Source organism: Phacochoerus africanus, chromosome 10, assembly GCF_016906955.1.
Source record: "Phacochoerus africanus isolate WHEZ1 chromosome 10, ROS_Pafr_v1, whole genome shotgun sequence".
NCBI classification, from domain to species: domain Eukaryota; kingdom Metazoa; phylum Chordata; class Mammalia; order Artiodactyla; family Suidae; genus Phacochoerus; species Phacochoerus africanus.
This window is the reverse complement of record NC_062553.1, coordinates 10,919,912-10,937,062: the sequence shown is the minus strand read 5'-3', so window position 1 is coordinate 10,937,062 and position 17,151 is coordinate 10,919,912. Positions and strand designations below refer to the sequence as shown.

Genomic DNA, 17,151 nt, shown 5'->3' with positions numbered 1-17,151 from the left:
GACATTTTTCTAGCTCCAAACTATGGCAACTCTACCATAACAAAAAAGAAAAAAAAAAAGTGGTTTGGAAGTGGGTAATGGGTAGATGCTAGAATTTTGAGGAACATGGTAGAAAAAACCTAGATTTCCTTGAACAGACTATCAGTAGAAATACAGGTGTTAAAGACTCTGCTGTGAGGTGTCAGGAGGAAGTAAAGAGCACGGTGGAAAAAAACCTATACAGTCTCAAAGAACCCCTATACTGGAAATATGCTGACGGTAGAGAAATGAATTTTGAAAGCACCTGTAGTGAGGGCTTAGAAGGACATAAAGACCATGTTTTTGGTAACTGGGGTAAAGGGGTTTTGGTTATAGAAGGTCGGAAGCGTAGATTGTATGCCATAATTACATAGCAAACTGAATGAATGAACTTGGGTATGTGGTTGAGATTCCCAAGCAAAGTAATGAAGGTGTGACCTGATTTCTTTGTGTTGCTTTTAGTAACATGTGAAAGAGACATGAAGAGAACTGTTGTAAAAAGCAACTAGAATTGGATGAATTGCAGAATGTTCAGCCTCCCAGATTGCAAACAGTGCTGGTTAAGAAATCCACTGTCGGAGTTCCCGTCATGGCGCAGTGGTTAACGAATCCGACTAGGAACCATGAGGTTGCAGGTTCGGTCCCTGCCCTTGCTCAGTGGGTTAACGATCCAGCGTTGCCGTGAGCTGTGGTGTAGGTTGCAGACGCGGCTCGGATCCCGCGTTGCTGTGGCTCTGGCGTAGGCCGGTGGCTACAGCTCCGATTCAACCCCTAGCCTGGGAACCTCCATATGCCGCGGGAGCGGCCCAAGAAATAGCAACAACAACAACAACAACAACAAAAAAGACAAAAAAAAAAAAAGAAATCCACTGTCAGGAAAGCGAGCTACGGAGAGAAAGCCAATGATGCAATTGGACTTCTTTTTTTAATAAAGTTTTTCCTTTAAATTGTGGTAAAATATATTTGAAAAGTTATCTCTTAAGTGTGGATAGACTTTTGCGAGTGCTTGGAAAGTCCAAGAGGTTAGAGCATTCACGTACACAAGGGGTTCTTTGAAAGAGTGTGTGACTCATGGGTCCTCTCAGTTACCTCAGCAGAAGCCAAACAAGAGATGAGATTATTCAGGAAAGATCTGCAGAGTAGCCTCTTTCCTGATGGAGTGAGTCTCTGTGACCCACAACATTTTTGAGAATCCTCTATCAACAAAAACATTGTCAGGTTGGACCAAAGGGGGCCGAGGATGAAAATGAAAAGCCTGTCAGACTCTCAAAATTCCGCAGGCACAAAGCTGGTTAATAAAAACTACTCAGTGGCTGACATTACTCTTCATGGAAACGGACGATTCCGAAGGTGGAGAGCCCCAGAGTGGAGTCACAGGTCCAGAGGACTGAGGCACCAACCACGGCCAAAGGGTCCTGGACTTTGCCACTTAATGGAGTTTGCCTAGGTGGACTTTGTAAGTGATTGGCCGGTGACTTTTTCATTTTCTCCCTTCTTGAAGGAGGATGGAAGTTACCCTATGCCTGTCCCACTGCTGCGTTTTTGGAGCACCAACTTGCCTTCTCACTTCGCAGATTCCCAGGTAGAGAGGATTCTGCCACAGGATACATCATACCCAGAACTGCACCCATACCTACTTTAGAGGATTCGATATGAGATTTGAGAGTTTTGAGTCGCTAAGACTTAAATGAGATTTTAGGCTTGAGTGGATGCTATCATCTGATGAAACTTTGGGGGGCCTTGGAATGGGCAAAGGTATTTCTCATGTGGGGCATGTTAAGTCTTTGAGGCCCAGGGGTGGATGTGATAGGCTGGATGATGGTCCTGCTGAAGATGGCCAGGTCTTAATCCCTGGAACCTGAGAACATGTTGCCATATGTGGTAAAAGGAATTTTGCAGAAATGACCATATATTGATGTGAGACCTTGGGGTCAGAGATACAATTTAACACTCATAGCAAAAAACAAAAAACAAGCAAACAAAAAAACCAGCCAGATCAGCATTGCGGCTTGGTTCCCGGTGCCCCATTCTCATAGGTGTGTTAGTTTTGCACACAGTGGCGGCACCACTGGAGACTCTAGGGTTTTATGGGTTTGCCGTACATCTTCTCATCCTTCCTACAGAGAGATTACTTAGTATTCCTGGAAGGCAAACAAGTGTCTCCAGTGAGGGAAGGAAAAGCCGTTATCTTTACTTCCCTGGGATGTTTCCAAGGAAGAAGACATCTCCATCTTCACCGTCCTGGAATGTCTCCTTATATAAACATTCTTAACTCAGACGCAAATACTTTCATTCAGAGGATGGAGACTGTGCAGAAATGTGAGCTATTCATGGAGGATTGTCTTCCGACACTTTGAGCACCAAAAAGGGAGGGGGAATCACCTGTAATAGAATAGAAAATCTGAAGAATCGAGAATCACAACAATGCTAGAAGTGGCTGATAGGAAAGGACTGCTAACCTGTATGATTTTAGAGAGAGACCATGTCAAAAGAAACATCACCCAGTGGGGTGAGGAAATACATCTAGAGGTAGCAGGTGAAATTAGTTTGAGGAAGACATATTAAGCAATATAAGTTGCTTAATTTTCAGCAATACAGTGAGGAAGCAACATCAATCAATGCCATTGATGGACAAAATGCCATTAATGGACAAAATCAGATTTAAAAAAAATGTAAAAAGGGCAAAGAAATTTGCTGTATGTTTAATAATTATTCCAGGGAACATGACCTCCTGCTGCAGGTGTTAGAGATCACTGATTCATTTGTTCTTCATCACATGTAAACTGAAGGTCCACTTACTAGGTATCATGCGAGATGGACATGACCTCTGCTCCAAGGTGGCACCTGACGGAACTAGTAATCAAATAAATACACGTATTACAAGTTATATACTACCACGAAAACAAAGACATAAAAAAGAATAATGAAGGATGTAAGGTGGTTAGGAAAGACCTTTTTTTGTCTTTTTTGCCATTTCTTTGGCTGCTCTCACAGCATATGGAGGTTCCCAGGCTAGGGGTCTAATCAGAGCTGTAGCTGCCGGCCTACGCCAGAGCCACAGCAACTCAGGATCCGAGCCGCGTCTGCGACCTACACCACAGCTCACGGCAACGCCGGATCCTTAACCCACTGAACAAGGCCAGGGATCGAACCTGCAATCTCATGGTTACTAGTCGGATTCGTTAACCACTGCACCACGACGGGAACTCCAGGAAAGACCTTTTTAAAGAGGCAACATTTATTTCAATCTATTCTCAAGAGAAGTCAGAGTATTTTTTTTTTTTCATTTTTATTTATTTATTTATTTTAGGTCCACACCTGTGTCATGTGGAGGTTCCCAGGCTAGGGGTTGAATATGAGCTGTAGCCACTGGCCTAGACCACAGCCGCAGCAATTCGGGATCCTAGTCGCATCTGTGACCTAGACCACAGCTCTCGGGCAACGCCGGATCCTTAACCCATTGGCGAAGCCAGGGACTGAACCTGAAACCTCGCAGTTACTAGTTGGATTCGTTTCTGCTGCACCACAACAGGAACTCCCAGAGGGATTTTTCTAAGACCTGATATCATGTCTCTCCTCCCCAGAATGTTTCCATTGCTCTCCATCTCACAATTTCTAACAAAAACCCAGAAGCCCTATTATGTCTCGAGCCATTCAAAATTTGGCCCGCAAATAGTTCCTGGATCTTCTTTCTTACCACTTTCCACAGCACTTACTACCTTCTAAATATTATAAAGCTAATTTATGTTGTTCACTCTCTCCCCTTGCCAGACCATATGCTCCACCAGAGAAATGATCTCTGTCTTCCTTATTTTGTATCCTAAACGTCTCTAGAAGGGTTCCTGACCTTTCATAGAAGTTCATCAGATTTTGGTTCAATGGACAGAAAATTACAGGATTTTATTAGTTTTTAAATATAACAAAAAAGAGAAAGTTGTCACATACAATGCTATGTTAACATGTAAATACAACACAGAAAAAAAATCACAAAATAGGAAATGCAAACCAAAAACCAAGTAAGATTTACCTAACTGATGGGTGTGCTTGCCTGTTCACGAGTTCATTCCAGTCTGGGACACAGGAGGAAACCGCTACCCGCAGACCTGCTGCACCATTCGGTCCGTTCCTTTCCTTCGTTTTTAACTGGGTTAGGACTGAAAACCCCAGTTCACACAAACTCGTTGTCGTGAATGGTAGTAAGAGCAGGACACTCTTTCTACTTAGCAAAGGAAAGTCTTCCTTTATCTTAATCCAGAATGCTGATAAACTTAAGGTTTCATAATCATTCTTCAAGGCATATGAAGAACTGAGCTGCAGTAATTCATTCTCTTCTTCAGGCACCAAGTTTAACTCGATTATTGATTCGGGGTTTCGAAAAGCAAATGGATCTTTTACCCAACAGTTTTCTTTTAAAGTTTCAAATTTCTCTTCTGGGAAGAAATGGTTAAAAGTTTGAGAGAGAGACGTGAGATGCAATAATACCTCTAGTTTTATTTCTTCTAAAATGTTTTCATTAATAATATTCTCTTCGATGTGTTGCAAAAATCTTGGAAACATGTAGTAGCTCGGACGACTGCTTTTAAGCCTTGCTTGCCACAACAATAACGTCTTGTGGAAGCCTTGGATATGTTCGACGTGTTGGAATATATCACTGTTCTTCCCCTGTAGTTTTAAACTTAGTTCATTAAGAATGCCAAAAATATCAGTTAAATATGCCAATTTCGTTACCCAAATATCATCTTCAAAAACAGTTGCCAGATGAGATTTTTTTTCCGTGAGAAAAACGTGGATCTCACGCCTGAGTTCGTAAACCCTGCTTAGGATTTTCCCTTGCGACAACCAACGCACTTTGGTGTGATACAGTAAATGGGTATAATTAGCTCCAATCTCTGAACAAAATGTTTCAAGGAGTCGGCTATTTAGTGAGCTTCCTTTAATAAAATTAACAACTTTCACTGCATTTTTCAATACTCTCATGAGATTCTGTGGCATTTCTCTGCACGCTAAAGCTTCACGATGTATAAAACAATGATTCCACGCAGCACTATTATTGGTAACTTCTAACAATTTTTTAATTATTCTGCTATGTTTTCCAGTTATGTTTGCTGTTCCATCACTTGTAATTCCTTTGCAGTGTTTCCAGTTTAATTTATACTGACCAACAATGCACTTTTCTAATTCGGTAAAAATATCTAACCCGCTTCGGTGTGAAGTTAAATTTAAACAACACAAAAAATCCTCCACAAAATCACCCTGCCATGCATATCTGACATAGACTAAAAGTGTCGTACCGCTTCCAATATCAGGGCTTTCATCAAGCTGGATTGCAAAATCTATTCCAGACTGTAACCGAGTAATAAGCATTGTTTCTAAATGTTCTGCGATTGTACAAATTCGCAGTGATATTGTGCTATCACTAGGAATTGATTTTAATTTATCAGCTGATTTATCATCAAAAATTGTACGCACCATATCCAAACAGGCTGGGAGAATAATTTTTTCAGCAGCCGTATGAGCCATTTTCTCTTTTGCCACACGATATGCCACTAAATATGATGATAATAAGGCTTTCTCACTAACAGGAGTAGAACAGCTCAGGAACTGTGTTGATAACTTCACATCCTTTTTCTTTCTTTGAAAATATTCAAGAGGCTTGTCAGTAAGCTCAGCATGCTGAGTTTCTAAGTGCCGTTTTAATTTCGAAGGTTTTAAGCTTTCATTTGCAAGAATATTATTACAAATTACACACTGAGGTCTGTCATTTTCAAAGGGTTTTTCACATTTGATAAAACCGTATTTTAAATAATCTTCATTATAACGCCTTGCACTTACTTTTTTCTTTTTGAAATGTGGCTCAAAAGTTGATGTTTGCAGATGAGAGTCAATATTTTTCTTAAGATTGTCATCATTCACACTTCTGGATCCAACAGTTGAACTTGAACATGCTTCTGCATATTTTGTTTCATTATTCCTCTTTCTTTTAAAAAAGACACGATCCATTTTAAAAGCAATTCTTGAATAAAATGTTATAATTGCCACTAACTCAAATGTATATATACTTATAGCCTAGATAACATCTTCCCCAAAAAAGCAGTTTGCAACTGAATCTCAGTTGAACATCTCAGATTTGATATCCAGTTGCAAGTCATGGTAACATAAAACCAGGCTGCACAATCAACCTCATTATGATGAAAACCAAACAAGTTATTAGGAGACAAACTGAAAAACCATTTTCTTAATGTACATTCTGCTCATCATATCCCCCCCATCAAATATCTTTTCATATAGTGAAACTGACTTTAGTATTCCTTGCAACGTGCATAATTCTGGCAAAGGATTCATACAAGCACTCTGATATTTTGCATTTTATTTTGTTTAAAAAAAATGTTCGTTGTGACTCATAAAATTGATTTCATGACCTACGAAATGGGTAACACTCAGAATGGGAAAAACACTGATACAGAGACGTTTTCCTCTGTTGGGCTGGTAGCTCAACTAACTATGTCTGCTTGATGATCAAAGAAACTAGCTGATCTGCTAAACTGCTGGCTGATATAGGAACTTTCTTGAAGTGGTAGGTATATATCTCAGATTCTCATTCCTCATACTTTTCAGAGTGCCAGTCATGGTCTGATCTAGTGAGGATCCAATGAGGTTTTCCATGGTTAGATCAACCATAAAGTTGGAGCTGGTGATATATTTTTTAAAACTTTCCTGGAATGTATCCTTGACCTGGGAATAAGACCAGAGATATGACATTAAGCATTACAATACAGACAAATATGATTGCCAGCTCTAGGGACCTTTACAATACCCAAGGTGCTAAAGTGAAAAGTCAGTAGCTCTCCTCATCACCATGTATTACAGGCTTAGGCCCATTTCTGTAAGACAAATCACCACAACCAAGACTGGGAGATAGCAAAAAAGATTGGGAGATAGAAAAAAAAATGGAGTCAGTAAGGCCTGGAAGTTGGCATCAGGAGTTGCAAAGTACAGTGATAAAGGTAAACACAGCAAATCGTGGAGGGGTACAGCTCCTTCACCATACCCACTTCCTCAGCTCAGTTTGGCCCTGCCCATCTTGAAAGTACTTACTGCATTGCTCTCTTTAAACTCAGGCTATTTGGGTCTTATCTGCATAACTGCATAACGCAGCACCTTCCTTACAAACCTCCCCATCAAGCAAAGCCACTTTTTTTTGGGGGGGGGAAGGGAAGTAAAATCTTACAATTACCGCAGTGTTTGTTAGAAATTTAACATCTTGGGGAGTTCCCACTCTGGCACGGTGGCTTAAAACAATCTGGCTGCGCTGCAGCTACAGCTGCAGCTCGGATTTGACCCCAGACCCAGGAACTTCCATATGCTACAGGTGTGGCCATGAAAATAAATAAATAAATAAACATATTCACAGTGTTAATACTTTTATCAGCCATATGAAGGTTCCCAGGCTAAGGGTCTATCAGAGCTGTTGCCGCCGGTCTACGCTACAACCACAGCATCACCAGATCTGTGCTGCGTCTGTGACCTGCACCAGAGCTCACGGCAATGCCGGATCCTTAACCCAATGAGCGAGGCCAGGGATTGAACCTGCAACCCCATGGTCCCTAGTAAGATTTGTCACAACAGGAACTCCCCTCTATGTTTTCTCATTTTCTGTATTCTTGATGCTCTGGCACCTGGGTTCTCACTAGTCAGGGAGGGATGAATCCTCCCAGAGCTGGCTAAATCCTAGAAACAGCAAACAACTGGACTGATAGCAAATAGCTCATCCTAGCAAAATTTCTATATGCAAATTAATCAATCCAGAGCCCACCCCACCCACACTCCACCCCCAACCTCAGGTTCTAATTGTCGAGATTATTCCCCTGGCCTGATCATCCCAGGGCCAAGTAGCCAGAAACTAGAGACAGCCCCAATGCCCCCAAGCCTGATAAAATTGTTCAGAAAGCTAATCTGAAACATGCTTACCTGCTTCGCCAATTCCTTCCCTAGAAAACCACAGCACAGGCTTTTCCACATTTTCTGCCATCCCCTCTCCCTCCTGACCAATCCTGGTGCTTCTCTATGATGCCACCCTGCTGGCATGGTAAGAATACCCTATCTGATTCTAGGGATCTGCGAGCATAAAAACTACTAACTTCGTGACAGTCTTATCATACCTGGTTAAAACAAGTCCCCTGTGAATCATTTTTATTTTATGCTCTGGTTACAAAGTTACAAAGTTGTATAGTTTGGCCCTAATCCTATTTTCCCCATAAGGCCTGTTATTTTATTTATTTATTTATTGCCATTTCTTGAGCCGCTCCCACGGCATATGGAGGTTTCCAGGCTAGGGGTCTAATCAGAGCTGTAGCTGCCCCGTCTATGCCAGAGCCACAGCAACGTGGGATCTGAGCCGTGTCCTTGACCTACACCACAGCTCACGACAACACTGGATCCCCAACCCACTGAGCAAGGCCAGGGATCAAACCCGCAACCTCATGGTTCCTAGTAGGATTCATTAACCACTGAGGTACGACAGGAACTCCAAGGCCTGTTATTTTTCAACATAAATTTTGCATTCCATGAGTTCTTCTAGGGGTAAAGCTGAAACACCCATATCTTGAGATTACTATTACTACTTGCCTAGTGAATGGATTCCCCAATTACTTAAGAGGAAGCCAGGAATCCCTCAGTTTGCAGGACATACTAAATATTTGTCATTCTAGCCATCACCCATCCTTCACCTATGAGTGAAACAGTATAATACAGTACACAAGTAGGGCATAGGCTTCTGGACTACCAGGAAACACTCAAAAATGTGCTACAAATTATCTGAATGCCATCAATTTTCATCAGTCTGTCACCATATTTATGTGGGAGGCTAATCTTTTAATAACAAAGCCAGCTCTGAAGGAGGGATCACAGGGGATGAAAAGACGTCACCAGAGGGAGAAGGCCATAGCTTTGGTGAGATTCTTCTAGGAGGCCTCACTAATTACATTCACATGGGCTAATGCGAACTTGAAGGGGACTTGGAGTACATCATGTATGGTGCATTTTTAGAAATTAATAAATTTATTTCTTAAAGAGTAACTTCAGGAGTTCCCGTCGTGGCACAGTGGTTAACGAATCCGACTAGGAACCATGAGGTTGCGGGTTCGGTCCCTGCCCTTGCTCAGTGGGTTGACGATGCGGCGTTGCCGTGAGCTGTGGTGTAGGTTGCAGACGCGGCTCGGATCCCGCGTTGCTGTGGCTCTGGCGTAGGCCGGTGGCTACAGCTCCAATTCGACCCCTGGCCTGGGAACCTCCATATGTCGCGGGAGCGGCCCAAGAAATAGCAACAACAACAACAACAACAATAACAACAACAACAACAACAACAAAAGACAAAAAAAAGAGTAACTTCAGGAGTTCCTGCTGTGGTGCAGTGGGTTAAAGGATCCAGCATGGCCGCAGCTGTGGTGTAGGTGGCAGCGGTAGCTCAGATTCAGTCCCGGGGCTAGGAACTTCCACATGCTGGGGGTGTGGCCATTAAAGAAAAAAAAAAAGGAAGAAGAAAAGAACTTCAGCTTCACAGCAAGTTGAGCAGAAGGTAGGGACACCCCGAGTATTTCCACGTATGCAGTCTTCACCACTATCGACATGCCCCACCAGAGGGGTACATTTGTTAGCCGATAAACCTACACTGACACATCATAATCATCCCAAATTAGGGCTCCCTCTTGGTGTTGCACATTCTCGGGTTTTGACAAATGTATAATGCGGCATCCATCACCGTGGTATCATACGGAGCACTTTCACTGTCCTAAAAATCCTGTGCTCTGCCTCTTCATTCCTCTCTTCTATCCCCACCCCAATCTCTGGCTGTCACTGATTGTTTTTAACCAGCTCCAGTTCTGCCTTTTCCAGAATGGCACAGAGTTGGAATTATACAGTATACAGACTTTTCAGATTGGCTTCTCTCTCTTAGTAATATGCAGTTAAGTGTCCTCCATGTATTTCATAGCTTGAGAGCTTTTTTTTTTTTTTTTTTGGCACTGAAAAATAATTGTCTGGTTATAACACAGTTTATTTATCCATCCACCTTCTGAAAGGCATCTTGGTTACTTCCAGATTTTGACAATTATGAATAAAGGTGCTATAAACACTGGGTGTGAGGTTTCTGTGTAGACAAGTTTTCAACTCCTTTGGGTAAAGACCAAGGAACCTGACTGCTGTACTGCATGTACAGTGCGTTTTTAACGAGGATCCCAGCAAATGTTGTGTAGCTCATTGTTGATGGCACTTGCCAAAATTGTGAGCACCGGTTATGCTTTACAGACAAAGCAGAGATACCGATTTTTTAATTTTTTTTCTGCACCGGTGCTAACTTTTGTTAAGGTTACTCATACACACTGAGAGACTTCAAATACTTCAAATAATGCAAAAGGGACTGCTCTAGGATTTCATGAGTTGTGATGGCCTGCTTTGGTGCTGAGTCACCCTGATGGTGTCTCCGATATGAATTGCCAGTAAACAGAACTGAGTCCGAACTGAAGGTACAGCCTGAAGGTACAGGCAGGAGCAAAGGTGACTGGTGAGATGTGTCACACAATTCAGTATAATTCGGTGAGAAAGAGTGATGTGGGAGAGTCAAGAGAAGACTCTCCTATCTGGTTAGTTTGGCACAGGACAAGCATTAAATCTTGAATTTAAGGGCAGAGACTTATTATAAGACTAAAAGCCTGAAAGGGCATCCTGGCACAACGTTGCCGGGATGCAGCTTCAGGAATGTGCCAGGAAGGTGTGGCAGCAGCAGCCATGTGAGAAAACTGTTGCTACACGGAGTAGGATTAAGTTGTGATATGCAAGAGAACAAAATCTATCACCTTGTCTCTAGGCTGGCAGTCTCCTGGCATAGTTTTCTGTTTTTAATAATATAAAGAGTTGGTGCCATCAGGAAGACCTATAAACAGGGGTAGAGGTCAGGGTTTATTTATTATAGTAGCGGCATTTTTAGGTGTTGGTTGCCTTAGGAGCTTGAAAATATCAATTTGATTAATTATTATAAATGCTTTAACTATGACCAGCTACTACAGATCTACTGTATATGGTACCTGGTTATACCTAAAAAAAAAAAAGGAGAGAGAGAGTCCTTATGGGAGAGAATTCAGGGCCTGGTAGATGCCTTTGACTTCGTCTTCCTTAAAAGATGACATGTTCCAAATATCTGACCTTGGTCTGAGAAGAGGAAAAGCTTTCTTTTCTTCTTTTTTTTTTATGGCTCTACCTGTGGCATATGGAAGCTCCCAGGGTAGGGGTTGAATTGGAGCTACAGCTGCCGGTCTGTACCACAGCCAAAGCAATGCAAGATCTGAGCTGTGACCTACACTGCAGCTTGCAGCAACTTTGTATCCTTAACCCATTGAGTGAGGCCAGGGATCTAACCTGAATCCTCATGGATAATAGTCAGGTTGTTAACCTGTTGAGCCACAATGGGAACTCCTGGCAAAACCTCTCTTCGGAGATCTCAGGTCCTGTCTGACAAGGTAGTTAACAGAACTAAAGAGTTCACGGCTGAGGCCTCCTGGGCATCAGAACACGATGGAGAGCATATTATACCAGAATTAAAATGCCGAAAAAGCAAGTGCATCTAGATCTCTTCGATGAATAAGAAGAGTTGGAGAGCAAGTCACAACAGCCTTGAAGCAACATGACTCAGATATCTAACTGCCCTTAATAACTGAAAGAGAACATTTACTGATTCTTCCTGTCATAGTTACGGATGCTCACTTGTTTTTAATGCTTCTCCCACATGAAATTTCAAATTGCTACAATTTTACCCTGTATGCCACCTCTCTCCAGATATTTTATAGATATTTATGTTATACAGCTAAAGAAAAACAGTGTTAAACAAAACATCCTCTAAAGTCATTCACTTGCCCTCTCTTTTCTTTACCTATGTCTCTGAAAGGTGCCTTAATAGCAAGTCAGAGGAGTTTGGGGGGATAAGTTCAAACCTGAAGTTTTTGGCCTAGCCATAAGTCTTGGAACTTTAAAAAAAAAAAAAGAGAGATATTCTATTAAAACTCAATGTAAATCAGAGCACATACATATTATTACCATGAATTAAGAACATGTGTGATTCCATGACCCAGACAGGTTCTGTTGGGAAAAGTCCCTTCCAGACAAAACTTCAAAAATCTACAAATGTGTGCACTGATGCTTAAGATGTGTGTGCCAGGATACACCGTTGTGGATGGATAACCCTGATTCAGGGTAATAATGCTCCTTAATCCGCTGGGCATCTAGCTAAGCCATTCTTTAGGCGAGAATTTGGTTAAAGTGACCAAAAACTTATAATTGAAAGTTTCTTATATACCCAGGTTCATTAATATAGTCATGTGATATGGTTTCAGGGTGGTGATTTCCACTAATACATCTTTTAATCTACCTCTTCCTGGGAGTTCCTTTCATGGCTCAGCGGTAACGAACCTGACTAGTATCCATGAGGACTTGGGTTCGATGCCAGGCCCCTCTCAGTGGGCTAAGGATCCAGTGTTGCCATGAGCTGTGGTGTAGGTCGCAGATGCAGCTTGGATTCCCCCATTGCTGTGGCTGTGGTGGTGGCATAGGCTGGTAGCTCCAGTTCCAATTTGACCCCTAGCCTGGGAATTTCCATACGCCACGCGTGCAGCCCTGAAAAGACAATAAAATAGAAGAATCTACCTGCCGCTACAACAGTGTTTGTCATATGGTAGGTACTCAATAAACGTCTTTGCAAGATTAAATGAGAGAATGAATGACACCTGTCGTAAACTGTACCATCCACGCACATTCTATTTTTATTAGTCAGTGAAAAGTAAGTTACCAAACCATATTTGAACAATTTGGGAATATGTGAGACAAGGGTTAGTAAAACATATTCTTTAAAACTGGATCATCAATGATTTCCTACTTCAAAACTAATTCTACTTAAAATGTTAAGTAGTAGAAACAATGGTCTTATAAAAACATAAACGTAAACTGTATTTAGATTTATCTTATAAAGCCTAACACTTAAAATCTACCTGAAAATAAGAAACACATTTAAAAAAAATCTAGTGTCCCCTGAGGTGCAGTGGGTTAAGGACCTGGCGTTGTCATTGAGGCGGCTGGGGTAGCTGCTGGGGCATGGGTTTGGTCCTTGACCTGGGAAATTCCACATGCTGCGGGTATGGCCAAGAAAAAAAGAAAACGAAGCCAAAAAAAGACACCAAAAAACCCACTAATATCTCATTTATATTACTATAGGTATGAGCTATTAATTCTTTCAGACAAAAAAATGTCTTTTAAATCATTCTTTTCTATTTTCACCAGTCTCATTTCAACCCAATCCTCTTTGGGAGTTCATAATCAGCTGTTTCAGATTGCTATACTCAAAAAGCATTCTTTTTTTTCCCCCCTCTGGCCATACCCATGGCATGTGGAAGTTTCCAGCCCAGGGATGGAACCCTAACCAGAGCAGTCACAACGCAGGATCCTTTAACTGCCGTGCCACCAGGGAATGCCTCAAAAATATCCTCAGAGGGCTTGCTCTCTCTTCTAAATCAAACGATTCACCTACAGTGATAGTGGACATGGTGTATTAGGGTATAAACCTGTAGATGTGGGGCAGAAACATGGGGAAATCCTTTTCTAACAGAAAGAGGATGCAAGGTAACAGCTAAATGGAGTCAGAAGCAGAAAATGCTGAGAGCTTGACAGAAGAAGGTATGAAATAGTTGTCTAGAAAAGTGGTACTATGTGTGGGCGGGGAAAATGTTTCAGGATTTTAGGCATGACTGCCTTACATGGTTAACGCAAGGATCATTATTGTTACAATGCTTGATGGGTGTGGTCTTTAATTCTCTGGCACAAATTGTTACCTCTTAGACATATCTCCATGATGCTCTGAGTATTATCTTCTAAAAATACAGCTCTGATCAAAAACCTTTAATGGCTCTTGGCTAGTATAATCTTCTCAGGACAATGTCCTTTTGTTTTTGTTTTTTTAGGGACCGCACCTGTGGCATATGGAGGTTCCCAGGCTAGGGGTCAAATTGGAGCTGTAGCCACTGGCCTAAGCCACAGCCACAACTACAGATCTGAGCCCAGTCTGCGACCGGTACCTCAGCTCACAGCAACGCCCGGATATCTGACCCACTGAGCGAGGCCAGGGATCCTCATGGTTCTTAGTCCGATTTGTTTCTGCTGAGCCATGACTGGAAATCTGTCCTTTAAATTTCAGCTTCATCCTACCTCTCAGACTTCTCCAAACAGTTCTACATATTAAGCTCTAAGACTATGGAAGTTTTTGACAATACTTCATACACTTTCACACTTCTGCTTTTGTTCTGACTGGTATTCCCTTTGCTTGAATACCTTCCTCTTGCTTTCTGTTTGTGTGTTTGTGTGTGTGTGTGTTTAATGGCTGCACCTGTGGCATATGAACGTTCCTAGGCTAAGGGTTGAATGAAGCTTCAGTTTACAGCCTAGCAACCACAGCAATACCAAATCCAAGTGGAAGAAGCGACCTATGTCACATCTTGCAGCGACACGGGATCCTTACTAACCCACTGATCAAGGCCAGCGATGCAACTCCAATCCTCAGGAACACTATGTCAGGTTCTTAACCTGAGCCACAATGGGAACTCCTCCTGTTGCCTTGAGTCATCCGAAATCCCACTCATTCTTTATGATTTTGCTCAAACACTACAGCATTTATCCACTCAACTAGTATGTCAGTATTTACAATTACTCAGAATGGGGGAAACAAAGCAAGAAAGTGGATAAACAGTGCCTCACTGTATAAGAGAATAACTTCAGCTGTTACAATGAATGAACTAGTTACATAACACTGACAAATCTTAAGTTAACGTTAAAGAAAGCTATCAAAAGACATACACATTTCCAATTGTTAAAGGTGTGCAAAATAGCACCATCCAACTAATTAGGGAACAGAATGGGATTGAGCGGAGCAGGCAAAGGACTTCAATTATATAATAACGATTTCTTCAGTCGGGTGGTGGGTACACATATATTAGTTGTAGTCTTATTTCTACTTTTTGTCTGCCTAAAAATATTCTATTTTTGTAAGGGATGGCTAAGGCTTGATTCCTTGCTGAAGGCATTGCAAATCCGTCTCATAACCAACAACCTAAACTTATCTTCTACCTCTCCTTTGTTTTCTATATTGTCATTGCGCACATATTAGGACTTAGGCCTTAAGGGCAGGAACTTGCAGGTATGAGCTTTAAGTAGATTAGAATGTAACCCTCTTCCCAGAAAATTACAGTTTCCTCCGTCCTCTAGGGACCCAACTAGGCCCAAGAACCTCGGCCTGGCCCTTTCGGCCGACCCTAGGATATCTCCCCTCGGGTAACGGATCGCTGCCCCCTTCCCCGGTAGACATGCCTTCGTTCCCTGAGCAAAACCAAAACGTGCCTCCGTCCAACGAACCCGGAAATGTCTCCCTTTAGCAGACTCCAAACCACTCCCACCAGAGGCTACCTTTGATCCTTCTCACTTCCAGCCCAGCGCCGGGAACCTTGAGCCTCGCCTGCCGACCGGCGGTCCCCCTCACCCTTCCCGTTCCCTACCCAACACCACTTCCGGTCTCACCTCCGCACCCACAGACAGATATCCCTCTTCCAACCAGCAAAGGGCTGGCTCAGCCCTCTGCGCATGAGCGAAACCGAGAGCGCCGCTGCTCTCGCGGCGGTCTCGCGGTATTTCCTTCCCCCGCGGGAGTTATTTGAAAGCTCTGGCGGTAGCCACGCCCTCGGCCGACCAGAGTTTGGGGCGTCGCTATGGAGACTCCGACAGGGTCTGCCGAGCCGGCTGCCCCCGGAACGCTGGGCAGGCTTCGTCCAAGCTGGGTCCCGGTGCCCCTGAGATGGAGAAGAGGCTGCTGCAGGTTAAGGACGCCTTCCAGCTGGCGCAGCAGCAGCGCCAGAACCAGGCGAAGGGGCTGGCGGCGCTGAACCGCACCTACCACCCGAGGAGCATGGCACCGGGGCCCCCGTCGCTCCTCCTCGCTCCGCTCCGCTCCTACCCTAGTGAGCACGCTGATTTTTGTCAGTCTTTGTAAGAGAATTATAGAGATTTTTTGAATTCTTACATCATTTACCTTGTTTATATAGAGAACCATATTATATTTAATATTCATAGTAGGGTTCCTTAGGTTAGCAGTGTACTGACTTTTAACGTAAACCTGCATTTCATTAAATAGATCTAAAATACACATTAAATATATATTTATAAGGCACAAATGAACCTCTCCACAGAAAAGAAAATCATGGACTTGGAGAACAGACTTGTGGTTGCCAAGGGGGAGGGGGGGGGGGAGGGAGTGGGGTGGTTGGGGAGCTTGGGGTTAATAGATACAAACTATCGCCTTTGGAATGGATTAGCAATGAGATCCTGCTGTGTAGCACTGGGAACTATGTCTAGTCACTTATGATGGAGCATGATAATGTGAGAAAAAAGAATGTGTACATGTATGTGTAACTGGGTCACCGTGCTGTACAGTAGGGGAAAAAATAGTATTGGGGAAATAACTATAAAAAAATAATAAAAAATACACATTAAATATATATTTGTATTTCTGCCCTGTGATGAGTTTAACAAAACACATTTCATAGTAACAAAATAAGTCAAGGCAAAGAAAGTCATTTTTGTTACAAACCAGTTATTTTTCAGGTTGATATACAGGGATCCCTCCCTTTTCTAAAGTTTGCCTAATGCCACTTCGCTTGTAGGAAAGACCCGTATTGTGTTAGTACCTATTTTGATAATTGAAGAAAATCTGAAGAGGATTTTCACTTTTACCCCCCAAAAAAAGGCAAGAAGAGAAAATAGTTGGCATACGTAGCATTCAGGGTTTGTTTTGTGGGGAACCGTTAGAGAGATAGCATGAAGACCCATCAGCCTGCTGGAACCACCAAGCTCCTTCTCTGGAACTATAATCAGCATCTCAGCATCAAACTACCACAACTTGGAACCTTGCCTGTGAGCATCTGTGGTTCATCTCAATTTTTTTTCCTTGTTAGGGCCGTACATGCGACATGGAAGTTTCCAGGCTTGGGGTTGAATTGGAGCTACAGCTGCCAGCCTATGCCACAGACACAGCAACTCGGGATCCAAGCCGAG

General features: G+C 42.6%; 1 protein-coding gene across 6 annotated transcripts; it reads right to left on the bottom strand.

Annotated features, from left to right (window-relative positions):
- Positions 1-883: 883 nt before the first annotated feature.
- FAM200B (family with sequence similarity 200 member B) lies at positions 884-15,709 on the bottom strand. Of its 6 annotated transcripts, XM_047798983.1 has the most exons (4): positions 15,622-15,701; positions 4,046-5,995; positions 2,818-2,871; positions 884-2,400 (listed from the first exon to the last, which is right to left on the bottom strand). In XM_047798983.1, coding segments are annotated over exons 1-4 (2,070 nt in total). In that variant the 5' UTR covers positions 15,687-15,701; the 3' UTR covers positions 884-2,399. The 6 variants fall into 6 exon arrangements, with proteins under 6 accessions (XP_047654939.1, XP_047654940.1, XP_047654938.1 ...); XM_047798984.1 differs by lacking the exon at positions 884-2,400 and having other exon boundaries at positions 2,692-2,871; positions 4,046-6,750; positions 15,622-15,703; XM_047798982.1 differs by lacking the exon at positions 884-2,400 and having other exon boundaries at positions 2,692-2,871.
- Positions 15,710-17,151: the final 1,442 nt, after the last annotated feature.